This window comes from Chiloscyllium plagiosum, unplaced genomic scaffold, assembly GCF_037043375.1.
Source record: "Chiloscyllium plagiosum isolate Xiang-an unplaced genomic scaffold, Cpla_swu_hap1 HiC_scaffold_18, whole genome shotgun sequence".
Taxonomy (NCBI): domain Eukaryota; kingdom Metazoa; phylum Chordata; class Chondrichthyes; order Orectolobiformes; family Hemiscylliidae; genus Chiloscyllium; species Chiloscyllium plagiosum.
Genome location: NW_028270156.1, coordinates 76,577,606 through 76,600,361, shown reverse-complemented (window position 1 = coordinate 76,600,361; position 22,756 = coordinate 76,577,606). Strand labels below are relative to the sequence as shown.

Here is a 22,756-nt window from a genome sequence, read left to right as displayed (position 1 = left end):
AGCTTAAAAAGACTAGGTTTGTTTTCACTGAAAAGATGGTGGTTGAGGGGAGGCCTGATAGAGGTCTACAAAATTATGATAGGCATGGTTAGGATGGATAGTCGGAGGTTTTATTTTCCAGGGTTGAAGTTTCATTACAAGGGGACACAGATTCAGGGGGTGGAGTTTAAGAGAGATGGGTGAGTGGAGTTTTTCATGTAGAGAGTGGAAGGAGCCTAGAAGGTGGTAGAACAGGCATGTCAGTGACATTTAAGAGGCATCTGGAAGGTTACATGAAAAGGGAGGAAATAGTGGGATATGGTCCAAATAAGGGCAGAAGGTTTGTTTTTGAGATTAGGTTACAGCATGACGATCAGCACAGGCTTGCAGGGCCAAAGGGCCTGTTCCTGTGTTGCATTTCTTTTTGTTCTTTGTCTTTGTTGATTCCAGAACCAAATCCAGCCTTTAAAATCCAGTCACATTTAATCGTGAATGATGGTTGGCAATTTCACAACTCACTGGAGGAGAGGACTCCACAAATATTCCATAGAGAACCCAAAATGTATAATTGAACCTTGTCTTTTGCAATGATATGTGGGATTCCCTTTGGAAAGCAGACAGTAGGGATAAAGAGGTACAGGATAGCAGCTTGTGATGAGTGGAATTCTGCAGGAGTCAGTGTTGGGAGAACAACTATTCACATTATATATTAATGATCTGAACAAAAGGTTTGACAGCATTGTTGATAAATTTGCAGATGACAGAAAGATACGTGAAGGGCCAGGTAGTGTTGATGAAATGGGGAGGCTGCAGAAGGACTTTCACAGGTTAAGAGAGTGGGCAAGAAGCGGTAGATGAAATATAATGTGGGGAAGTGTGAATTTCATACTTTGGTAGAAAGAATAGTGATATTATTTTCTAAAGAGGCAAGGCTTTGGAAATCTGAAGCACCAAGGGACTTAGCAGTCCTCGTTCAGGATAGTCTTAAGGTTAACATGCAGGTCCATTGGCAGTTAGGAAAGCAAATACAATGTTAGCATTCATTTCAAGAGGGTTCGAATACAAGAGCAGGGATATATTTTCGAGGTTGTTTAAGATTTTGGCCAGATCACATTTGGAATATTGTGTTTTTTGGGGTCAAGTATCTAAGAAAGGATGTGCTGGCATTGGAGGGGGTCCAAAGGAGGTTTAAACAAATCATCCTGGAATGAAGAACTTGACATTTGAGGGGAGGTTGAGAACATTAGCATCTACCTAGAAATGTGAAGTATTTTCTAGGTATGTCCTGTGCACAAAAGGCAGATCAATTTCAGTCCATTCAATTACCCATAGCTAAATATCCATATACCCAAATACCCATAGCCAAATTTCCCATAGTGTTAGGTGAAGGGGTAAATGTAAGTGAATGGGTCTGGGTGGGTTGCGCTTCGGTGGGTCAGTGTAGACTTGTTGGGCCGAAGGGCCTGTTTCCACACTGTAACTAATTGTTGTGGTTCTGTTCGCCGAGCTGGAAGTTTTTGTTGCAAACGTTTCGTCCCCTGGCTAGGCGACATCATCAGTGCTTGGGAGCCTCCTGCGAAGCGCTTCTTTGATGTTTCCTCCGGTGTTTATAGTGGTCTGTCCTTGCCGCTTCCGGTTGTCAGTTTCAGCTGTCCGCTGTAGTGGTTGGTATATTGGGTCCAGGTCGATGTGTTTGTTGATGGAGTTTGTGGATGAATGCCATGCCTCTAGGAATTCCCTGGCTGTTCTCTGTCTGGCTTGCCCTATGATAGTAGTGTTGTCCCAGTCAAATTCATGTTGCTTGTTGTCTGCGTGTGTGGCTACTAAGGATAGCTGGTTGTGTCGTTTCGTGGCTAGTTGATGTTCATGTATGCGGATTGTTAGCTGTCTTCCTGTTTGTCCTATATGTGTGGCTACTAAGGATAGCTGGTTGTGTCGTTTCGTGGCTAGTTGATGTTCATGTATGCCAATTGTTAGCTGTCTTCCTGTTTGCCTAGGAATTCCTAGAGGCATGGCATTCATCCACAAACTCCATCAACAAACACATCGACCTGGACCCAATATACCAACCACTACAGTGGATAGCTGAAACTGACAACTGGAAGCGGCAGGGACAGACCACTATAAACACCGGAGGAAACATCAAAGAAGCGCTTCGCAGGAGGCTCCCAAGCACTGATGATGTCGCCTAGCCAGGGGACGAAACGTTTGCAACAAAAACTTCCAGCTCGGCGAACAGAACCACAACAACGAGCACCCGAGCTACAAATCTTCGCACAAACTTTGAACTGTAACTAATCTAATCTAAAAAAAAGTAATCTAATTACCACTCTAATTAATCTCAATTATCAGACTAGAAATCAAAAGTGTTATAAACAGTTCAATCAAGCAGCAGCTACATTGGAATAACCTGCTCACTGATATTCAGTTGGGTTCTTTCAGGACCACTGAGCTCCTGACCTCATTATCGTGTTGGTGTAAACATGGACAAAAGGGCTGGACTCAAGAGGGTGACTGCCCTTGACATCTAGACAGTATCTGATTGAGTGTTACATCAAGGAGCATTTCCATCTGGAAGGATAAGAGCAGCAAAAATGTGAAAAACATCACCTGCAAATTCCCCTTTCAGCCAATCACCATTCTGACTTGGAAATGTATTACTGATCCTTCACTGTTGCTGGGTCAAAATCCTGGACTCTCTTCCTATAAGCATTATGGGTCTATCTGCAGCATATGGGCTGCAGTAGTTCCAAAAGGCAGCTCACCACTGGCTTATCAAGGGCAACTACTGTCAGGCAATAAATGCTGGCCAGCCAGCAATGCTCACGTCCTACAAATGAATAAAAAATGTCATCACAGCCTGGCCAATTTAACTGCAAGGGTGGTCCCTGATACTTATCTGGTAGCCAGTGGTAACTTAGATAAGGATTGTGACATAGATTTAATGTTGCAACTGGTAGAGTAATTAATGTAGGAATTGGGAGTTTTATTGCTAAAGAACAGGGTTTTAGACAATATTCAGCCATACAAACCCTTTTGTATCTTTAGTGCATTTTGTGAATAAAATTGTATTGAATTGTAAGTTGACTCTGTCCCATTTATTTGTCTCACAAGTACAGTACCTGAGCAAAACAAAGTTAAAAATCACACAACACTAGGTTATAGCCCAACAGGTTTATTGGAAGCACACTAGCTTTCGAAGTGATGTTCCTTCATCAGGTGGTGTGAAGGAGCGTCGCTCCGAAAGCTAGTGTGCTTCCAAGTAAACCTGTTGGACTATAACCTGGTATTGTGTGATTTTTAACTTTGTACACCCCAGTCCAACACTGGCATCTCCAAATCATGAGTAAAACAACTTTATGTAGAAACGGATTGAAGTGTTCAAAGTATGGAGAACAATGGCATCTCTGGTTGGGTTCCAATAAAAGGTTTCAGCTTCTTGAAATCGAATCCCACTTGCCTTGTATTCGTTAACCTCCAACCTGAGCCTGAATTAAGAGATCAGCTTACCTATGTGATGGCTAGAATTCAAGTGTGTGAACTTGAGGGTAGAGACCAGTAATTGGATTACATGCCAGATCTATGGAAGGAGATGAATAAAATAGCAGAGTTTTGAAGCTACACTAGACAAGGAGGAAGAAAAACTCTGCAAATCAAGCTTAAGGGGGAACAGCTATTTACGTCTTGTACTTTTGGACTAAGAGGGATGGGGCGGGGATTTAGAGTAAGCCAGATGGATGAACCTTAGAGGAACTGCAGTCTGCCAATGTTTTTTCTCTCCTGTTCCTCTAGGGTTCATCCATCTAGCTTACTCTATGGCAGACTGCTCACAGTAGGACAAAATCTAAAGAAATATATTTAGTGGCTCAAGTGGGCTGATTACTCCACTAAATTAGGATTATTTATGACTTGGAGATGTCGGTGTTGGACTGGGATGTACAAAGTTAAAAATCACACAACACCAGGTTATAGTCCAACAGGTTTAATTGGAAGCACATTAGCTTTCGGAGCAATGCTCCTTCATCAGGTGGTAGTGGAGGGCTCAATTCTAACACACAGAATTTAGAGCAAAAATTTACAGTGTGATGTAACTAAAATTATACATTGAAAAACTGATTGTCTGTTAAGCTTTTCATCTGTTAGAATACCATGATAGTTTCACTTCTTTCATGTGTAAATCACAAAACCTTTTTTTTAAAAAGTTGCAATCTCGGGATAGCTGTTAATAATGGTGATAGCTAGACAATATGTTGAAGGTATGGCAAAGTGCAAAGTGTGAGCAAAGTGCAATGTAACCCTGTAAGTACAAATTCACCCCACAAAATATATGCGTGCATGTCGGTCTTTGTCTGTGTGTGTGTGTGTGTCTGTCTGGGTTGAGGGTTGTGAGTGTGAGAAAGTGTATGTGTGTGTGTGTAGTGAGTGCGAGTGTCTTAAGTCTGTGAGGGGCTGCATGTGTGAGTGTGGGAGTGTGTGTCTGTAAGGGTGTGTGTGGGTGTCTGTTTGCGCGTCTGTGTGTATGTGTGTCCGTGTGTATAGGAGTGCCTGTGTGTGTGAGAGTGTGTGTGTGTGTGTGTAGGAGTATCTGTGTGTGTGTGTATAGTGCAATGGTGGTCACCTGTAATGTGACATGATCCCAAGGTCCCGGTTGAGGCCCTCCCTATGGGTACCGAACTTATTTATAGGATCCAAAGGGCAAAGTTATTGAGAAGGGGCACATAAAGAGTTAAGTAAGTGCATCATCAAATGAAGTAAGGCTATAGAGATAGTCTGCTGCATAGAGCATGCAAAAGTGAGAGAAGTTGAAAATGTAAAGTTTAAAGAAGAGCTAGGGAACTCAAATAACAGAATTGAGCACATACAGGTCAAAATTCAAGAGCAGAAACAAAGGAATCAGGTGAATTTGCTACACATTGGTAGTTTCAGGCTAAGGAAGAGAAGGCCCACGAGGGGAACAGTATGCAATCGGGATCGTGATGCAGGCCAAAAAGCCATGACTGAGCTTGTTCAGAAAGACAGTAGTATGTAGGTGTTGGTTACAGCTCTATGCCAAGCAAAACGCTACAGATCACTAGCGCAAGCTTAATAAAGTCTCAATTTGTGGTCAAAAAGATAATGTTTGCCTTTCGGGCTGCAGGGACAGAAGAGGAAAAGAGCCACAAGGTGGACTGGGGGGATATAGAGAAGGAAGCATGCCAATGCACAGAGAACCACAAAGAATGGAACCCCCTACTCCTTAGCACCCCCCAAAACCGCAGTCCTGCTTCCCCTCACCAAAGAACCTGAGCTCTAGTCAACTATAGAGCCTCTTCCACCCCTGATGAACCTGATGATCACCAAATAAGCAAGGGGCTGTGAATACACTGGCCCATTCATGATAGCACAATTGACAGAGAGAGCCAAAAAAAAAAAAATCCCCGCCTTTGAATCTACCTCAGACCACTATGCATTCTTTGGCAACTCCCGCCAACACAGAATTTTGCACAGGCTGGAAGACCCCGAGGAAATCAAGATGATATTAACGTGCATGAATCCTACAATCCTCTCCACTTTGTCCCATCCACAAAATGTGGGTGGCGGGGAACTCGTAGACATTAAATTGCAATTCTAACCGCAGATAGGCTAAATAAATGCCAGCAAAAGAAAGGGGAATATTTGACTGCATTTGGCAATTCAGGCAGCTGGACAGAACCTACGGCTACAGCATAGGGCCAATTGGACGAGGACCCTAACTTCATAGGTTACTGAACACAGTAGGAAGGCTTGTGGTAATTTTGACCCCATCCAGAGAATGGTCGACATGTGGGAAAAGAAGTCTAAGGGTTAGAAAGAACCATGTCCAGCAGGGCTGGAAAGATGAACTCAGTCAACATAAATTTCAACCTGGCCTGGTATGGAGGAATGAAGGGAATTAGAGAGGGCAGCTAGAGGTGTTCCATTCCCGTCACAACCCAGCAAAGAAAAGTTTGGACTAACCGTCACAGGGGAGGTGCGACAAAGGTGGCCTGATAGGTCATTATGCCAAGGAGTGCAGAGTGTCCAGCTCACAAGCACAATGAGCAAGCTAGAGATACTCCACTATGCTACTGGAGGAATCCATGAGACAAGTGGTAAAGACTCCAGTTGGAAATTCTGGAGACAGCTCCAATCTATTCCCCCGCCCCGGTCAGACAGCATGCTTACGGCATGATGTTGTCAGGACTTGCTGAAATGGATATGCAGAGCCAGATGGGATACTATAGCTCACTCTTTGAGAAAAAAAAAATTGGAGGCTGGCATGTTGAATTTTTACAGGACACCAGGGGTTCTCATACAATCCTGAACCTATCCTGAGATATTGATTGGTATTGGCACACACTCAAAAAGATCATCCTAAGCAGATTCACAAGGCACTACAGGAAATGTTAGAAGTGACACATTAAAATTCATGCTGGGCAATACTACCTTCTATCATCCAGCCATATTAGTTGACCTCCACCCAGAGGGTTTGGATTTCATTTGAAAATGCAATCTATCGCTTCTCCCTATGAAATGCTGCATATGGCAGATGCACAATATGGATGAGGCCACATTAGAAGTCTCCACGAGGACATATGTAGACATGATTTACACCCTGGGAGAAATGTGATTTAAGCCTGTGGAAATGACTGGTGACCCACAGGCACAGGGGATCATTCCAAGGTCCAGTCAAGCCTTCGCAGACCACAACCATGACCGCAGTAGAATGATTGGGGAGGTAGCTATAGGTAGACCTGACCTGAAATGTCAGAAGCAATATGGGTTCACCAAACAGGCTGAGGTGAAATTTGCCAAGGTTATAAAGAGCCTCCTACAACAGTGAGTCCTGTACTCAGTAGGCTTTGCCAAAAACTCTCCAATCTGGCCGGTCAGGAAACCAGATGGTTCTGAAGGGAAATAGATTTTAGGCTATCCACCTCAGCAAGTGTTACCAGTAAAATCTGTGCTCACATTCCAGGGTCAACTATATACATGGACCTATCTGACTCATGGCTTCCAAAATGGTCCCTCTGTTTTTCATCAACAGCTGGCAAGGGGTTAGAATGTTTTTCATAATCTGAATGCCTGATCAATATGTAGATGGCCTACACCAACAGACTGATACTAAATCAGAGCACCTCTAACTACTTAATCAACTGCTAATCCCATTCACCTCATCACGGTTAAACATGAATTCTAAGAAAGCTCAGATTATGAAGCCATAGGTCTCTTATCTGGGCACCACTGTGACCAAGGAGAAACGCAAGATAGAAAAGAAGTACAATGAGTCTACAGCACACTTATCATCACCCCCATGTTCTTTTTTAGGCCTATTGGGATATTGTCAGAACCATATAAATGGTTTCGGCGTCAAAGCCTCCCCCCTATCAAACCAGTTAAAACAATGTACTCTGGGAATGGACCAAATAGCATATGAAAGCTGTCTCAAATTTAAACAGGCCCTAGCAAAGGCTCCGTGTACAGGTACCATACCAAAACCCCTATTTGAACTAGGAATGGAATGCACAGACACTACACTCACACTGTACTCTTACAGGAACACCATAGGCGATTCAGCCTCCTATGCCTCCCAAATCAAATACCCAATGCAGCAGGATTTCTCAGTGTGTGAGAAATACCTCACAGTTTTCTGGGAGGTGCAGCACTTTATCTATATAAATGGAATCAAAACCCTAACAATTCTCACCAAACATACTGCCAAACAAGTACTGCTGAACAAAAGTGCATTGCACGCTGCACCCAGATGCACCCTGTGACATTTCATTAGATGATACCAAAGTGCCCACTTTCCGAGCTAAAAACTTGAGTGACATAAGAGAACCTCATGAGCACCAGGCAGGAACAACGAATGATATCAAGGGACCATTCGTGCCAAAACATGACCAATGAGAACCGAAGGAAATTTGGAAAGTTGATACACAGCCATTTAAAATTTTTGTGATTGGGTACTGTAAGATGGGCACAGGGAAACAGAATGCAGAGTGCATATGGAAAACCACTGAGACAAATCCCTGGTGGAATTAGCATTAAAGATCCCCAACAAAATGAGTATCCAGGCTGTTGAACTAGCAGCCGTGACTTATGCAGTCAGTCATCCAGGTTAACATTGACAAATGTACATTCAGACAGCGTGTAGGGTGGAACAGTTAACTGGCTTCCTGCTCAAAAGATGATACCATTTCCACCGCTTCCATCTGGCCCTCACCCACCTGGAGAAGAAGGATACCGACATCAGATTACTGTTCGTAGACCTCAGTTCTGCATTTAACACTATCATTCTTCACCACCTGTTGGAAAGTTGAGTCTGCTGGATCTAGATACCTCCCTTTGTAATTGCATCCGGGACTTCCTGACTGGGAGACCTCAGTCAGTTTGGATTGGGAACAACATCTCCAACACCATCATACTGAGGACAGGGCCCTTCAGGGCTGTGTGCTCACTCTGCTGCTGTTCACTCTGCTGACACACGACTATACAGCAATGCACAGGCTGAATCACATCATCAAGTTCATTGATGATATGATGGTAGTGGGTCTTATCAGTACGAACGATGAGTCAGCATACAGAGAGGAGGTGCAGTGGCTAACCGTCTTGTGCAGAGCCAACACCCTGTCCCTGAATGTGGACAAAACTAAAGAGATGGTTGTTGACTTCAGGGATGCATGGAGTGACCACTCTCCGCTGGACATCGATGGCTTCCCCATGGAGATTGTGAACAGCACCAACTTTCTTGGTGTCTGCTTGGCAGAGAATCTCTCCTGATCCCTCAACATGAGCTCCTTAGCCAAGGAAGCCCAGCAGCATCTCTATTTCCTGTGTGCGTTGAAGAAAGTCCACCTCCCAGCCCCCATCCTCACTACATTCTACAGAGGGTTCATTGAGAGTACCCTGAGCTGCTGCATCACTGCTTGGTTTGGGAATTGCATATCTCGGATCATAAGACCCTACAACAGTGAGGACAGCTGAGAGGATCATCGGGGTTTCTCTTCCCTCCATTACAGACATTTACACCACACGCTGTATCCAGAAGGCTAACACCATTGTGAAAGACCCGAATACCCCTCACTCAAACTCTTCTCCTTCCTGCCATCTGGCAGAAGATGCTGGAGTGTTCGGTCTCTCATGGCTAGACTGTGCTACAGTTTCTTACCCCGAGCCATAAGGCTCCTTAACACTGTATGATCAGACTCTATTCTGTCTGAAACTCGAATTGCTGCTCAAAAAAATGTTTTATTAATTATCAATTTTTATTACACTGTAATTTGTACACCATTGTGCCTATTGTCTTGACATGTCAAGAATTACTGTGCTGTCTTGCATATTTTGCACTTCTTATGCACTTCATGCCGCCGTGTGTATGATTGTGTAGTTTGTGCTGTCAGTGTAGTATCTTGACCTTGGCGGAATACTGTCTCGTTTTTACTGTATCAGGTGTATATGGTAGAAATGACAAATAAAGATATTTTTGATTTGACTCTTGACTTGCTACTGTGGGAAGCCAGAGGTTTTGGTGTTGGTGGATTGGAATCCCCTACCATCTGCATCCCTGTAAAAATGCATATTCCAAACTGCTTAACAATAGGAATGCAGGATTGTTAAAGTCAGCAGACAACATAAATCTTCTCTAACTGGAAATATAGGACAGTTAAATTAACCAAGCAGGACACCAGAGAGGAAGAACCATGGCAGACCCTGATTTTCGAACAGGTAGATGCCATTATTGCGAACCAAACTAAGGTTGATGACCTTAATCAACGTCAGAGAAGCAACAACGACTTAAGACAAATTCAGTTCAAGCCCAACATTTTGTTTGGGATAGTGGAAATTAAGAAAATTATTCTAAAGCAGAAAAATATGAAAGAAGCTTATATCAGAGATGGCTGAGCAATCAGAATGTGTTGTAAGAAACTACATGGAAACACAGAAAACTATAGTGTGCTAATCGTCTTGATCCCCCTACAAGAACTAGTTCTAGTAATCAGCAATAAATGTGAATTTTATCCAGCGCACTATTATCATCAAAGATTTGTGTCGAAGGAGTCTTGTGATAAAAAGTCTCCGAAGAAGCTTAGTATATGGGAAGTATACACCTTGGACACTAGCATAGGATTCTCCCAGGCCATTTTTCAAGGTGGATCCATTCAGCAAAGACAATCTCATATTTGTGCAAATATAACTCTGGGGAAGAAAAACAAAGGTTACTTCAAGTTTAGAGTTAGAAGAAAAACCTACAAGTGCTACTGCAACCCCACTGATAAACCAATAAAGATCACCTGATCTGAGCAGTGCAAGTGCTATTGCTCAATAGATGAATCTAATACTTTGTTTTCAAATCTGCCAAAAAAAGATGAGCACCTGCAATCTGTTTTGTAGAGTTTTTCAAAGATTTAACATAGCAAGCATCAACTAGACAGACATCTTATGTTTTTTTTTCAGATGATTGTGTCAAATACTGAACAAAACAGGACAGGTTCCAGCAGACAAAGAGTGGAGTCACCTGGTGTGTAGTTGTATCAAAAAGAAAAACCAATAGAAAGGTTCCTCTGCCTTCAACTAAAATAGAAAACCAAGATTCTCATTGAAGATCAGTGGATATATGCCGAAGTGCTAATGCTGCAGGTAACACTTCTGCTACTAAAATATCATCTATATCAGCTGATGATTAAGGTTCAGCTGGTATTGAATTTGAATGTAGTCATGAAGACATTGTTGAAAAAAAAACAAATGCTCCAGGACAACAATAATACAAAAAGAGCTATTGTTCAAAAAGGAGAAGAGGAGCTACCGATAGATGGTACATCCATTTCTCAAAATGTACAGACAATGGAATCTGGCAACTCAGATGAGTAAAATTCCTTTACTGAGACAGATAAAGAAACTGATACCAAATCTGAGGGCAAAATAAATACAGCTGAAGATGTCTATGAAAGAAATTAATAAACATTTAGTGGCAAATATGTACAATCATGTTTTAAAGACAAACACAAATGTCGAAGAACCACCAGACAATATATACAATGATATGCATCAGACAGGTTCTTATGGAATGTCAAGCTTCAGCACCATGTTACAACCCAATTAAAGAATAGCAGGAAAACTGAATCAGACCTCAGATGAAACAAGCATTTCTAAAGATGCAGGCAGCAGTCTTGTAGCAAAAAAGGTCTGCCATTACTCAGTCATCTCACGTAACTGACAAAAATCATCAAAAACATTCGGACACAATGGCAATCAATGAGCTGAAAACTGAAACAAATAGCTCTGAACAGTCTGATTAAACATTGAATTTCCAGAATGCTCAATATACTAAGACAACAGAGAGTACCATTATCTTATCATCCTATATGACTTTGAAAAGTATGTTTGCACAATGTCCACAGGCCAATAATTTCACTGTGCCTGCACCTTCTGAGCAACAGAATGTGTTAGCAACTGCTTATGTGACCGAATGCACACTTGCTGGTAGGCAAGATAAGATGCCTGTTGTCAACTAACCAGCTACAAGACCCTCAGCATTCACTGATTCCAATCCATCATTGTCAACCAAAGATGTCACCAAGAGTCCAGAAAGTCCGACAAAGATTCCAATGCTATATAAGTCTGAATCTCAGCTTAAGCCTTCAAATGAAACTACAAGAGACTTTTTACCAAAGTTTGGAATAGCAACCTATAAAATTCTCCCTAAAAGTCTTTAGAAAGTGAAGCATTTGTCATGTTTGGAATCTTACCAGAAATTGAAATACTGGGTCAGCAATCAGCCTCTTATAATGTTGTCCCAGTTTCTGACACTTCAAAAGAGTCAGCAGAGCAGACTGATACATCAGAAGAACCTCTGACCAGCATGACAAAACAGTTAACTACTTTTCACTAAGGGACACATTTTGATAAAAGTGCTAAAGGACGATCCATTCCTATCCCATCACCAAGACATAACACATTTGAAATTGCTAGCTGACAGTGACAATGCCCAATCCAAGTTGCTAGCAAGCAGAAGAACCTAGCGTATTTCAGAAAGGAAAATGAAGCCTGGATCAGTCTTCCTTCATATGCATAAAAGGAGCTCAGGACAACATGTTATCACTGCACTTGCTAGAGTTCTAGTTTACATTCTCAATCCATTTATAAAGAGAACAAAACAGTATCATCAAAGGAGGAAAATGGATGTCAGTTCAGAAAGTTAGTCTGAGAAATGCAGATGACCTGTTATAATATCTCCAGAATTTGCTGCTCTTTCTGAAGAAAATGCCCCAGAAGAACTGTCCAAATCTGGTGAGACATCTATATTTCGGCTTTCAAAACCTCTCAAAGTACCAACAAACCATCTATTTGTGTAAAATTAGGTCACATAAAAACTGCCAGAATTCCTGTTGTTGCAACAAAGAAGTACACCTCTACCTCACTATCACGTTTTGCTCTGATGTTGTCAGGAGCAGTCAAGAAAACACAAAAAAATCCAATATGGTCCTTCAAACCCAAGAGTGCTGGAATGGACTTATCAACCTGTCTTCTCCCAGTGATTCTGCAGAAAGAGAATTGCATCTGCCTTCACCACTTCATTATGAATACAGTCACAACAGTTTACCAAAACAGACTTTGCCTCCTGTCAGAGGTCCAGAAAGGATTATGACAAAATAATAGAGAACATAGGCATCATCTGAGAAGGGACGTGGTTGGATTATGATATCCAGAAGGAAGACAGACTTGTAGGCACCAAACTGAACAAATGGCAGCAGACAGACAATATGTCCATAACCAGTTTATCCAAATGAACATACCTTGTCTGATTTTCAGACAAGTACAGATTTAAATTGTACTATAGAACCTGCAGCCTCATCAATGACGTTACGGGGGTCATACACTAAGGGGAGGGGGAGTGCTGCATTGCTACCTCACTCCAGGAGTACAATACATGGTGTTACATGAACTTGCACCAACACCACCTTTTGTATTTGACCGTAAATACTGGTCAGGATTGGCCTAATTGAATTGACAGACATATACCAGAGGGAAAGGACCCCAGTCAATGCGAGTTAGGAATGCCCGCAGACCTTGGTGGAGTATTTTGCAAGATATGACACTAGGATAAATCTCTTGCCGAAGCAATAACAACAGATTTGGACTCAAGTGGCCAATGCCCACGAGTAAGTAGTGCAGCAGCTAGAGAAATTAAACAAGAAATCGAGGAGATTAAGGCCACCACTTGGTGGGATATTTTTGGGACTGGGGTACAAACATACAGGTTCATCGGTGCATTAAGATCTTATCACAATTGTCTGTCCTTTCCATCCTGTTTACTCTGGTTTGCATAACTGTATGCACAGTGAAGCCCAGCTGGTGGAAAAAGGTACTCTCCCACCAACTGAATGTCAAAACTATGTTGAGCTGATGAGGACAGAGAAGATTGCTCATAGACAAATAGGGGTCCTGCTCCTTGGATGCTGCCTGAACTGCTGTGCTTTTCCAGCGCCACTCTATTCCAAAATCTGGTTTCCAGCATCTGCAGTCATTGTTTTTACCTTGTACTTAAAATATGCCAATCTGCACTTTCTGATTTTCTACTGACAATGTATTATTCACCAACACTGCATTGTCCTTCTTTGTTTGTTAGTACTTACTTCTGTATTTTCAAATGTTGCATATTTTGTCATCTTAGAGAGTTGAGGCTATCAGCTTGGGACCCAGCTACCAGCTGGTGGGAAAGCAAGGTCTAAGTTATGTGACATTAAACAAAAAAAGCTAAAGAACTGCAGATGCTGGAAATGAGAATCAAAAGCAGAAATTGCTGGAAAACTCAGCGGTTCTAGCAGCACCTGTAATGAAGAAGGGTCACTGGACCTGAAATGTTAACTTTGCTTTCTCTCCATAGATGTTGCCAGACCTGTTGAGTTTTTCCAGAGTTTTCTGTTTTTGTTTAAGAGGTGTGTGATCCTATTTCACTAATGCTGTTTTAGATCAAGAGGAGCGAATGTGGCCAGAATGGCTAGGCCCAAAGTAGAATGGGCAACGTTTGTGAGAAGATTTGTAGCTCTGGTTGTCAGTTCCAGCTGTCGTTTGAATGGGCAACCTTTGATCAGCCAGACCTAATGGGACTTTCACGAAAGGTCAAGCGCAAAACATCCACACAAAACAAAGGCATACAAGGACAATCCTGGATTTGCCATGAAAAATGACGCTGGTTTCTGTATTGGAGTATGGTGAGCAGACTTGCTGGCATCCCATGTTCTCGCCATGACCATGTACAGAAATGGAGTGTCAGAAGATGGATACTGAGGGTAACTACCCCATTAAATACCATGGCCTTGACCTGGGAGATCATTTGGTATAAGGCCAAAGAACATTCTGTAAGAATACAGCAGGCACAGATAAGAGGGGATACTTGGCAGCCATTTTTGCATCAAAGAGCTCTGACCAGGTGGAGAGAAAGAGAAGCTAATCATGTACAAGGTCAATCTCCGCCGTGTTCATTACAGCCTGGCAATGTTTGGCTGCATAGATAGTACTGGTCTTAGTCTGGTAAGCAGTTGTAGTTTAGATAAGGATTGTGACAGAGATTTAACGTTGTGATTAGTAATTAATGTAAGAATTGGGAGTTTTATCACGAAAGAGCAGGATTTTAGATAATATTCAGACAGCCCCTTTTAAGTCTTTAGTGTATTTTGTGAATACAATTACATTGAATTGTAAGTCAACTCTGTTCCTTTTGTTTGTCTAGTATTGAACTGAGTAAAACAAACTTACATAGAAACTGTCTCAAGTGTCAAAAGCACAGTCAACACCCCTTTCCAAATAGTGGGGTTACCTTTTGATCATTGGAACTGTTTTAGAGTCTAAAGAATCTTGGAAGATCTTGCCAAGTTACGCAGGATTCCATGTACTCTTACCTTCTTTAACAATATCCAATGTGTCACCTTGTCAAAGGATATGCTGCAATCACTGCAATGTTATGAAGGTGTAAGAGGTACTGTACCTTCAAGAGAGTTGAAGGACTTAGCAAACATACAGAGTGCTGGAAAATTTACAATGTAAATTTTGGTCCAGCAGCTAGCAGTACCTGGGTTGCTATGAGATAAAAAAAAAATCAAATTCAGCCAATCAATTTAAATTATACACCAAGATACTAAACTCCAATCAAGTTTGAATTTAGTATTTTGACAATATTAAAACCAATGAAATGATCCGATGCTTTGGGGTATAAAACCGGGGTAAATTGAACAGCTGGAGGAGAACTGCCAAGCCACCAACGTAAGAAGATTGCCCAAAGAATAGCTCTCTTAAAAGTACTTTTATCTATCAATGACCTGTGAAACAGAAATCCCTAAGAAGAAAAAGACAGAGGAAGATACAAAGAGAAGATTCGACAGCTGGATGGTTTTGAAATTTGAATTTTTCTGTAATTCTTAATCGGGGGGTTATCAGACCAATATTGTAGAGGGTGAGGTAAAAGATATGTTTAGATAAATGAGTTTTAAATAGTTGGTAATTACTTATTCTCTGTTAGACTTTTAAAAAATAAAGTTGTTACTTTTTACTTTAAATGGTGACTTTTGGGATAGTTCTTTGCCTCTTGAATTTTCACAGATATCATTTCTGTATTGCAGGTTTAAATTAGCAAGGGAGGTTTAGCCTGTGTCACAACAATAACTATATCAACTGCATTACTCTTATCTACAGACCTGATCACATCCTCAAATAGCATCAAATCTGTTAGTGTAGTGACTGGAACCAGCTGGACCTTGTTGACTACGAGGTCCTTGATTTGGGTTCTTAATCTTGGTCGATCAACGGGGACTTAAAAACTCTTCAGTTCAGGCACTGCATCCAGGCTGGCTGGTCAGCCAGCCACAGCCAATGTCCTGTGCAGAAATAAATAAAGGGTGGCTTGGTGTAGGATACTGGCCTCTGTGCAGTTATTTCAGTTAGGTATGACCTCCCTTTGACAAAGCCATGCTGACTATTCCTGATCAAACCTTATCTTACCAAGAGATTAATCCTCTCCAACTAAATTTTCTCCAATAGTTTCTCTACCACTAATGAGAGACTCAATGGTCTGTAATTCTCTGGTTTATCCCTACCTCTTTTCTTGAAAAGTGGAACCAGCTTAATTGTTTTCAATCCTCTGGCATCTCCCCTGTGGCCAGAGATGAATTAAAAATTTGAGCCAGAGCCCCTTTAAGTTCCTTCCTAGCTTCCCACAGCAGCCTGGGATAAAAATCATCCTGACATGGAGATATATCCATGTTTAAGTCTGACAAACCCTCCAATACCTCCTCACTTCCTCCTCATATCTCCTCTTCTCAAATTCTGTACCTAAATCCTCCACCTTTTGAACGTAGACAATTGTGAAATATTTGTTTGATACCCTACCAAAGTCCTCTGGCTCTAAGCCCAGATTTCCCCCATAGTCCCTAATGGACCTGACTCTTTCCTTGGTTATCCTCTTCCCCTTAATATACTTATTGAATATCTTGGAATATTCCCTAATTTTACCAGTCAGTGCTTTTTTCACGCCCTTTCTTTGCTCTCCTAATTAGTTTCTGAAGATCCCCCTGCACTTTTTACACTTAGCTCAGACACTGATTAATGTAATAATACTAAAAGCCTCTCTTTTCCTTTTTATGCAGTCCTGAAAATTCTGAGATATTGGGGATGCTCTGGGTTTGCTGTTCCTACATTTCAACACAAAGGAAACATCTTAGATCTATATTCTCCCCATTTCCTTTTCGAATGCCCCTTCCCCACACTGTTCTGCTGTTGATTTTCCCAAAAGTACCTGTTCCCTGTATACTTTGGTGAGATTTGAATAAAATCTGCCTTCTACAAATCCACGATCTTTTTTTTGCTGACCATCTTTTTCCTTTTCCTAAACAAACTTAATTTGCACTCTGTTGTGGTCCCTACCATTAAAATGCTTTTCCATTGCCATCACAACTACCACTACTTGTTAGACCTTCTACCTTCCATGTGTTGACATAAAATGTCTCTTGAATGCAGTTAACATTAGCCATATAAATAGAGTACATTCGCCAAATAAATGCTGTGACTACAAGAGCAGAAAGTGGCAATTAGGGATTGGCAAGCAATGAATATTTGTCTAAACAGCAATGCTTATAGAATCACAGTATCGATAGAGGCCATTTGGTCCATTGAGTCTACACCATCCCTCTGGACAGCATCCCACCCAATCTCCATAACCTCACATGTTGTTTTTACCCCATAACTAATCCATCTTGCACATTCCTGAATACTACAGGGGACGTAGCATGGCCAATCCACCTAACATCTTTGGACTGTGGGAGGAAATGAGTACCCAGAGGAAACCATGCAGACCCAGGAGGAACATTCAAACTCCACACAGTCACCCCAGACTGGAATCAACTTGATTCCCTAGTACTGTGAGGCAGCAGTGCTAACCACTGTGCCATTGTGCGGCCTATTATGTCACATAAATGAATAAAATGGAACGTATTGTTTGTACTGATATTTAATGAAAGTAAAGTGGAGGCTAGAAATCTGAAAAACAGAAATGTTTGATATGTTGGGCTGAATCTTAATTTTTTTGGATAAGTGGAAATTGTTTTGAGTTTTAGTAGAGATTTTCATCTTGAGGCCCAGTGAGATTTTTGTTGCATCTTATCAAGTTTGCTTTATTCACTACCTATCTCCAATATGGCTCTCTCATCTGATTCTATCCCCACATTACCACACACTGGTAGAACAATATGCAACTCAGTTGATATCTCCTGAAAGACTGGCATTCTACTTGCTTCAAAAGCACTTTGTGTACCTGGACAATCCCTGTCAGCTCACAGCTGCCTGAAGTGATTATCAACATTTTTAGCAGAATTAGCAGATAAGGGAAAATCAATGCTCCACTTTGCAGGCAAGGACTTAGAGGTGATCCTGCTGGATGGGGTCTGCAGACATGGGATGTCCTCTTCCCTCCGACTAGCAGAGGAGGCCATGACATCAGACAATGCCAGTTTGCTCCAAAGTTGCCATCAAGGTCAGTGCAGTCTCCCACCTTCCACTAAGGCTCACGCCTTACTACTCTCACTGTTGCCTACAACATTTTCCCTACTCACTCTCACACATCCCAACCACTGACACCACTAATCCTGCATGTCCTCTGCACTGCCTGTTCACTTCTCAGACACTTCCCAACACAGCCAATTACTTTAATCTCCCAAAGTACCAGCCTCTCTCTCTCACTCCAGTCCACAATAGGGGAAAAAAAAAGTCAAAATGGAGGGTGGCTGCCTGACATTCAGTTTCTTGTCCCTTAGATGCAGAACATCCTGATGCTAACTGCTCCAAGCAGTTAACTGACCATTTCCAAGTCCCTGGAATGCTATCAAAGAAGGCGGCTATCTGTTTTGACTTGACTGAGGCAATGACAAGCTTCCTGCCTTTGTGTCTGTGCTAAAGGTCAAGGCAAAACCAAACTTATATTAGTCTGCTAACTCTTTGGTAAGGGGGCAAAGCTCAAAAAGCAAGGTAAGACAATGCAAAGCAAGGATGTTATGAGCATTCAGATAGGCTCAGATTGATTGAGTGCTACGATAGTTGGTGAAGTGCCTGTGATGTAGCCTTGTCCAGTCTATGAGCTGGGTGGGAGTCTCAGAGTGCAGAGTCAGAGGACCTCCTTGCTGCAGAATTACTATGAATGTTGCCAGTGCAGCCTGATGTATAACACTGATGTGCAGAAGAGTCTTGTACGTGGATTAGAAATGTGCTATGAGGCTGGCACATGTTGAATGCCCATATCCGTGGATTTGAGTTGTATGTATCCAGTGCCCATGGAGACTGTCCTGACATCTTTGATGCCCAGTGTTCAATATAGAGGTCATTTGGAGAAAGCAATGAACTGTCGTTGTCAGGTTCTGACTGTGACATGCATCTCAAGAATTTTCAAAATCTAGCACATTCGGCATGTTTGATAAGATAAGTAGCTGAATATCAATGAGGCAAATTGTGGTGTTAATAAGCTATTTAACAACCTATAATTTCCCTTAATTGGCAACATGCTGCTGCCTAGCAAAGAAACGACCGTATTGCTCAATAATTGCTTGTTGCTCCTGATGTCAATATGGGTCTTGCCAGATTTCTCTTGCAATTCTGCCATAATTTACGGTGACCATGTCATTTAGACCCTTATAAGATTCTGTCCACTGTGACTATAGAAAATATGATGTCATAAAATTACTCATCACATTTACAAAAGGCATTCTTCGTTGCAAAGTCTTGCTGATGGAAGAACATAACAACTGTCCCTATTTTAAACCTATATTGTTGCTGTTGATCAGAAACTCACATTGCTGTGTACTTGACTCAGTGACAATGCCTCAAGCCAGTAGTGAAATTTAATAAATTTATCACTTTGGTTTCCGCAAGGTGCAGTATGTCATACACTGGAAGTCCAGTTGAGTATAAATAATTGTATTAAGTTAAATTATTTCTCTGTCCTGCAACAAAAAAGAAATAAAAGTTCACTTTCTTATAAAGGTGTAGGTTGCAGGATGGCATGCTTATTATTGGGCTTTTAAACTCTGCAGTTTCCATGATAACTAGGGGTAGTTTTGCTCCAATTTGATCGCTTGTATCTTTCCCACCTCCGTGCAAAATTAGAAAGCTGATAAAAGTCAATTGAAAGTTTCCAAAACTTTGACAACTCAGTAACAGCCAAGATACTTCAACTCTTCAATTGTAAACATACTCACATTCTCTTCGTTTCCAAATATTTAAGCCACAAATTGGCAAAACAATCATGAAATGGGAGTGGGAAAGGGGGTTCTGTCTTAACTCAACCTGACACTCTGTTGCAATTCATGATGAACCTATCTCCCAATACCCCACAATTCAAGCAAGCACTCCTGCCTAACACTCCCTCACAGTTCAAGCTCGCACTCCTCCCTAACACTCCTTCACAGTTCAAGCTCACATCCCTGCCTAACACTCCCTCACACAGTTCAAGTCCACACTCCTCCTCAACATTCCCAGCTCCTGTTTGAAAACATCAAATTTATTTTACCATGATTTGCACAGAGCATCCACTTTCTCTCCTGATGGATGAATTTTCCCATTCAAAATACATGGACACTGTTGCTGTTTTACACACAAATCACCAATGAAGATTTTTGAATAATCGGTTCCTGTGGTAAATGAAACCAATTGTTAATAGTTGGGTCATATACATATATAATTTTAAAAAAATATATTTATGCACTTTCCTAATCAATACAACTTATTCTCCCCAATAAATATGAAGTTATTGCAAAGAGAAAAGGAGGTTTAGATTAGATTAGATTAGATTAGATTACATTACAGTGTAGAAACAGGCCCTTCGGCCCAACAAGTCCACACCGACCCGCCGAAGCGAAACCCACCCATACCCCTACATTTACCCCTTACCTAACACTACGTGCAATTTAGCATGGCCAATTCACCTGACCCTGCACATCTTTTTGGACTGTGGGAGGAAACCGGAGCACCCGGAGGAAACCCACGCAGACACGGGGAGAACGTGCAAACTCCACACAGTCAGTCGCCTGAGGCGGGAATTGAACCCGGGTCTCCGGCGCTGTGAGGCAGCAGTGCTAACCACTGTGCCACCGTGCCGCCCAATATTAAGCCTGCACTATATTAAGCCTGCGTCCTGACTGTAGATATCACACCGGTTCATCTAAAGGGAATATGTGAGGCTTGGGATTGGAAGGTGAGGTTGAGGCATTAGGTCGGACCTGTATTTCAATTTCTTCTTCTCCCTACTTCATCTTTCACCTCCATGCTGTCTAAACACTATGATAAACCTGCACAGGAATGCTCTTTAGGCACTTAACAGCACTGAGGAGTATAGTAATTGCTCTATGGAATTTGTGTTGTTGCTTTTGCTCTACAGGCAATTGGCTTACAGATGTAATAGGAGCTATGCTAATTCTCCAGGACAATAACTTAAGACAGTCTGACGGCATTACAAGTGTAATGCGCTTTGGGGGCTGTAAGCTTGTTGGGTGTTTTGTCACACTGTTGGGTGTTTGGAAGAGACACTATATCCCTATGAGTTCTTTGTACACCAATATTTAATTGCAAAATGAGTCCTTGAAGTCAGCTAAATATTTTTCTCCCTAGCTCCATAAAGCAAAGTCTGGTTGAATACACTGGTGCTTCCACTTTTTCTCACCCAAGTCCATGAACGATCATTAGCAGTGGGTTCTTTCTCCAGCAGGTCATCTGTACAGTCTAGTGAACAGAGCAACAGGTCAATGGAATTTATTTTCTGTTTTGAGAGGTGAATGGGCCAAGGGGGGATGTCCATGGTAGCTGTTAACAGAGCCAACAATGGCACATGGAGTGCAGGTTCATAACTCCTTGAAAGTGGAGTTGCAGGTAGATAGGATAGTGAAGAAGGCGTTTGGTATGCTTTCCTTTATTGGTCAGAGTATTGAGGACAGGAGTTGGGAGGTCATGTTGCAGCTGTACAGGACATTGGTGAGGCCACTGTTGGAATATTGCATGCAATTCTGGTCTCCTTCCTATCGGAAAGATGTTGTGAAACTTGAAAGGGTTCAGAAAAGATTTACAAGGATGTTGCCAGGATTGGAGGATCTGAGCTACAGGGAGTGACTGAACAGGCTGGGGCTGTTTTCCCTGGAGCGTCGGAGGCTGAAGGGTGACCTTATAGAGGTTTACAAAATTATGAGGGGCATGGATAGGATAAATAGACAAAGTCTTTTCCCTGGGGTCGGGGAGTCCAGAACTAGAGGGCATTGGTTTAGGGTGAGAGGGGAAAGATATAAAAGAGAACTAAGGGGCAACATTTTCACGCAGAGGGTGGTACGGGCATAGAATGAGTTGCCAGAGGAAATGGTGGAGGCTGGTACAATTGCAACATTTAAGAGGCATTTGGATGGGTATATGAATAAGAAGGGTTTGGAGGGATATGGGCTGGGTGCTGGCAGGTGGGACTAGATTGGGTTGGGATATCTGGTCGGCATGGACAGGTTGTACCAAAGGGTCTGTTTCCATGCTGTACATCTCTATGACTCTATGACACATGCACCTGGTCCAGCTATTTTTGCCAATGTTGCTCATGATATAGTGCCTGAGTCCTGGGATATTCCTCATGCAAAGAAATAAAAATTGACTTTCATTATTAGAATGTGAGCCAAGAGCTCAGACAGACATTATATATGGCAATCCATTGGATTTTCTGCTGTGGGATCTTGCTGTTTGTAAATTTATTGCAGGTTTCTCCAATGTGATGACTGTACTTGGTAACTGTTATTAAATGACATTATAGTCTCAAAGTAAATCATGAGAATTCTTGTTTAAGTGTGATACTCCAGGTCCTTTAGGCTCATAACATGTTTGTAATGAATAAAGCAAAGGTTCTGTTTTAGTTGGTGACAGAAATGCCTTTTTAAATTTCAAGTCCACTAAAGAAACTTCATTTCATTGGACGATTTTCTCGATGCGTGATTTTAGCAGACACGGCTTTTGTTGCACCTGACAAGGATATAATGGAATGGAATGCCAATGTAGCCCAAGAACACACATGCTTCAAATCTGCAATAGCATACTTTTGGGGCATAAACCTGATGCTGTCCAGATGCCAGTTTAAATCCTTGATATTTCCAGCAGTCACAAGTCATCATTACACCCTACCATTCCAGGATTTGTGGCCTCTGTGTCTATCCCTCAGATACCTGTGTATATATCACCATGTAATATAATTAATCCAATTCTCACTTTAACCTCTAAC

General features: G+C 41.8%; 1 protein-coding gene and 2 pseudogenes across 1 annotated transcript in view; 2 read left to right on the top strand and 1 right to left on the bottom strand.

Moving 5' to 3' along the window:
- LOC122558123 (mucin-6-like) overlaps nucleotides 1-22,756 on the bottom strand; it is a 276,414-nt gene that overhangs the window by 143,221 nt on the left and 110,437 nt on the right. The window contains exon 14 of the mRNA XM_087996806.1: nucleotides 20,027-20,147. Within this exon, the coding sequence (XP_087852932.1) occupies nucleotides 20,027-20,147 (121 nt within the window). The remainder of the gene's footprint in view (nucleotides 1-20,026; nucleotides 20,148-22,756) is intronic.
- LOC148147013 (cordon-bleu protein-like 1) lies at nucleotides 6,623-10,371 on the top strand (annotated as a pseudogene).
- Nucleotides 10,916-12,633, top strand: LOC148147012 (uncharacterized; annotated as a pseudogene).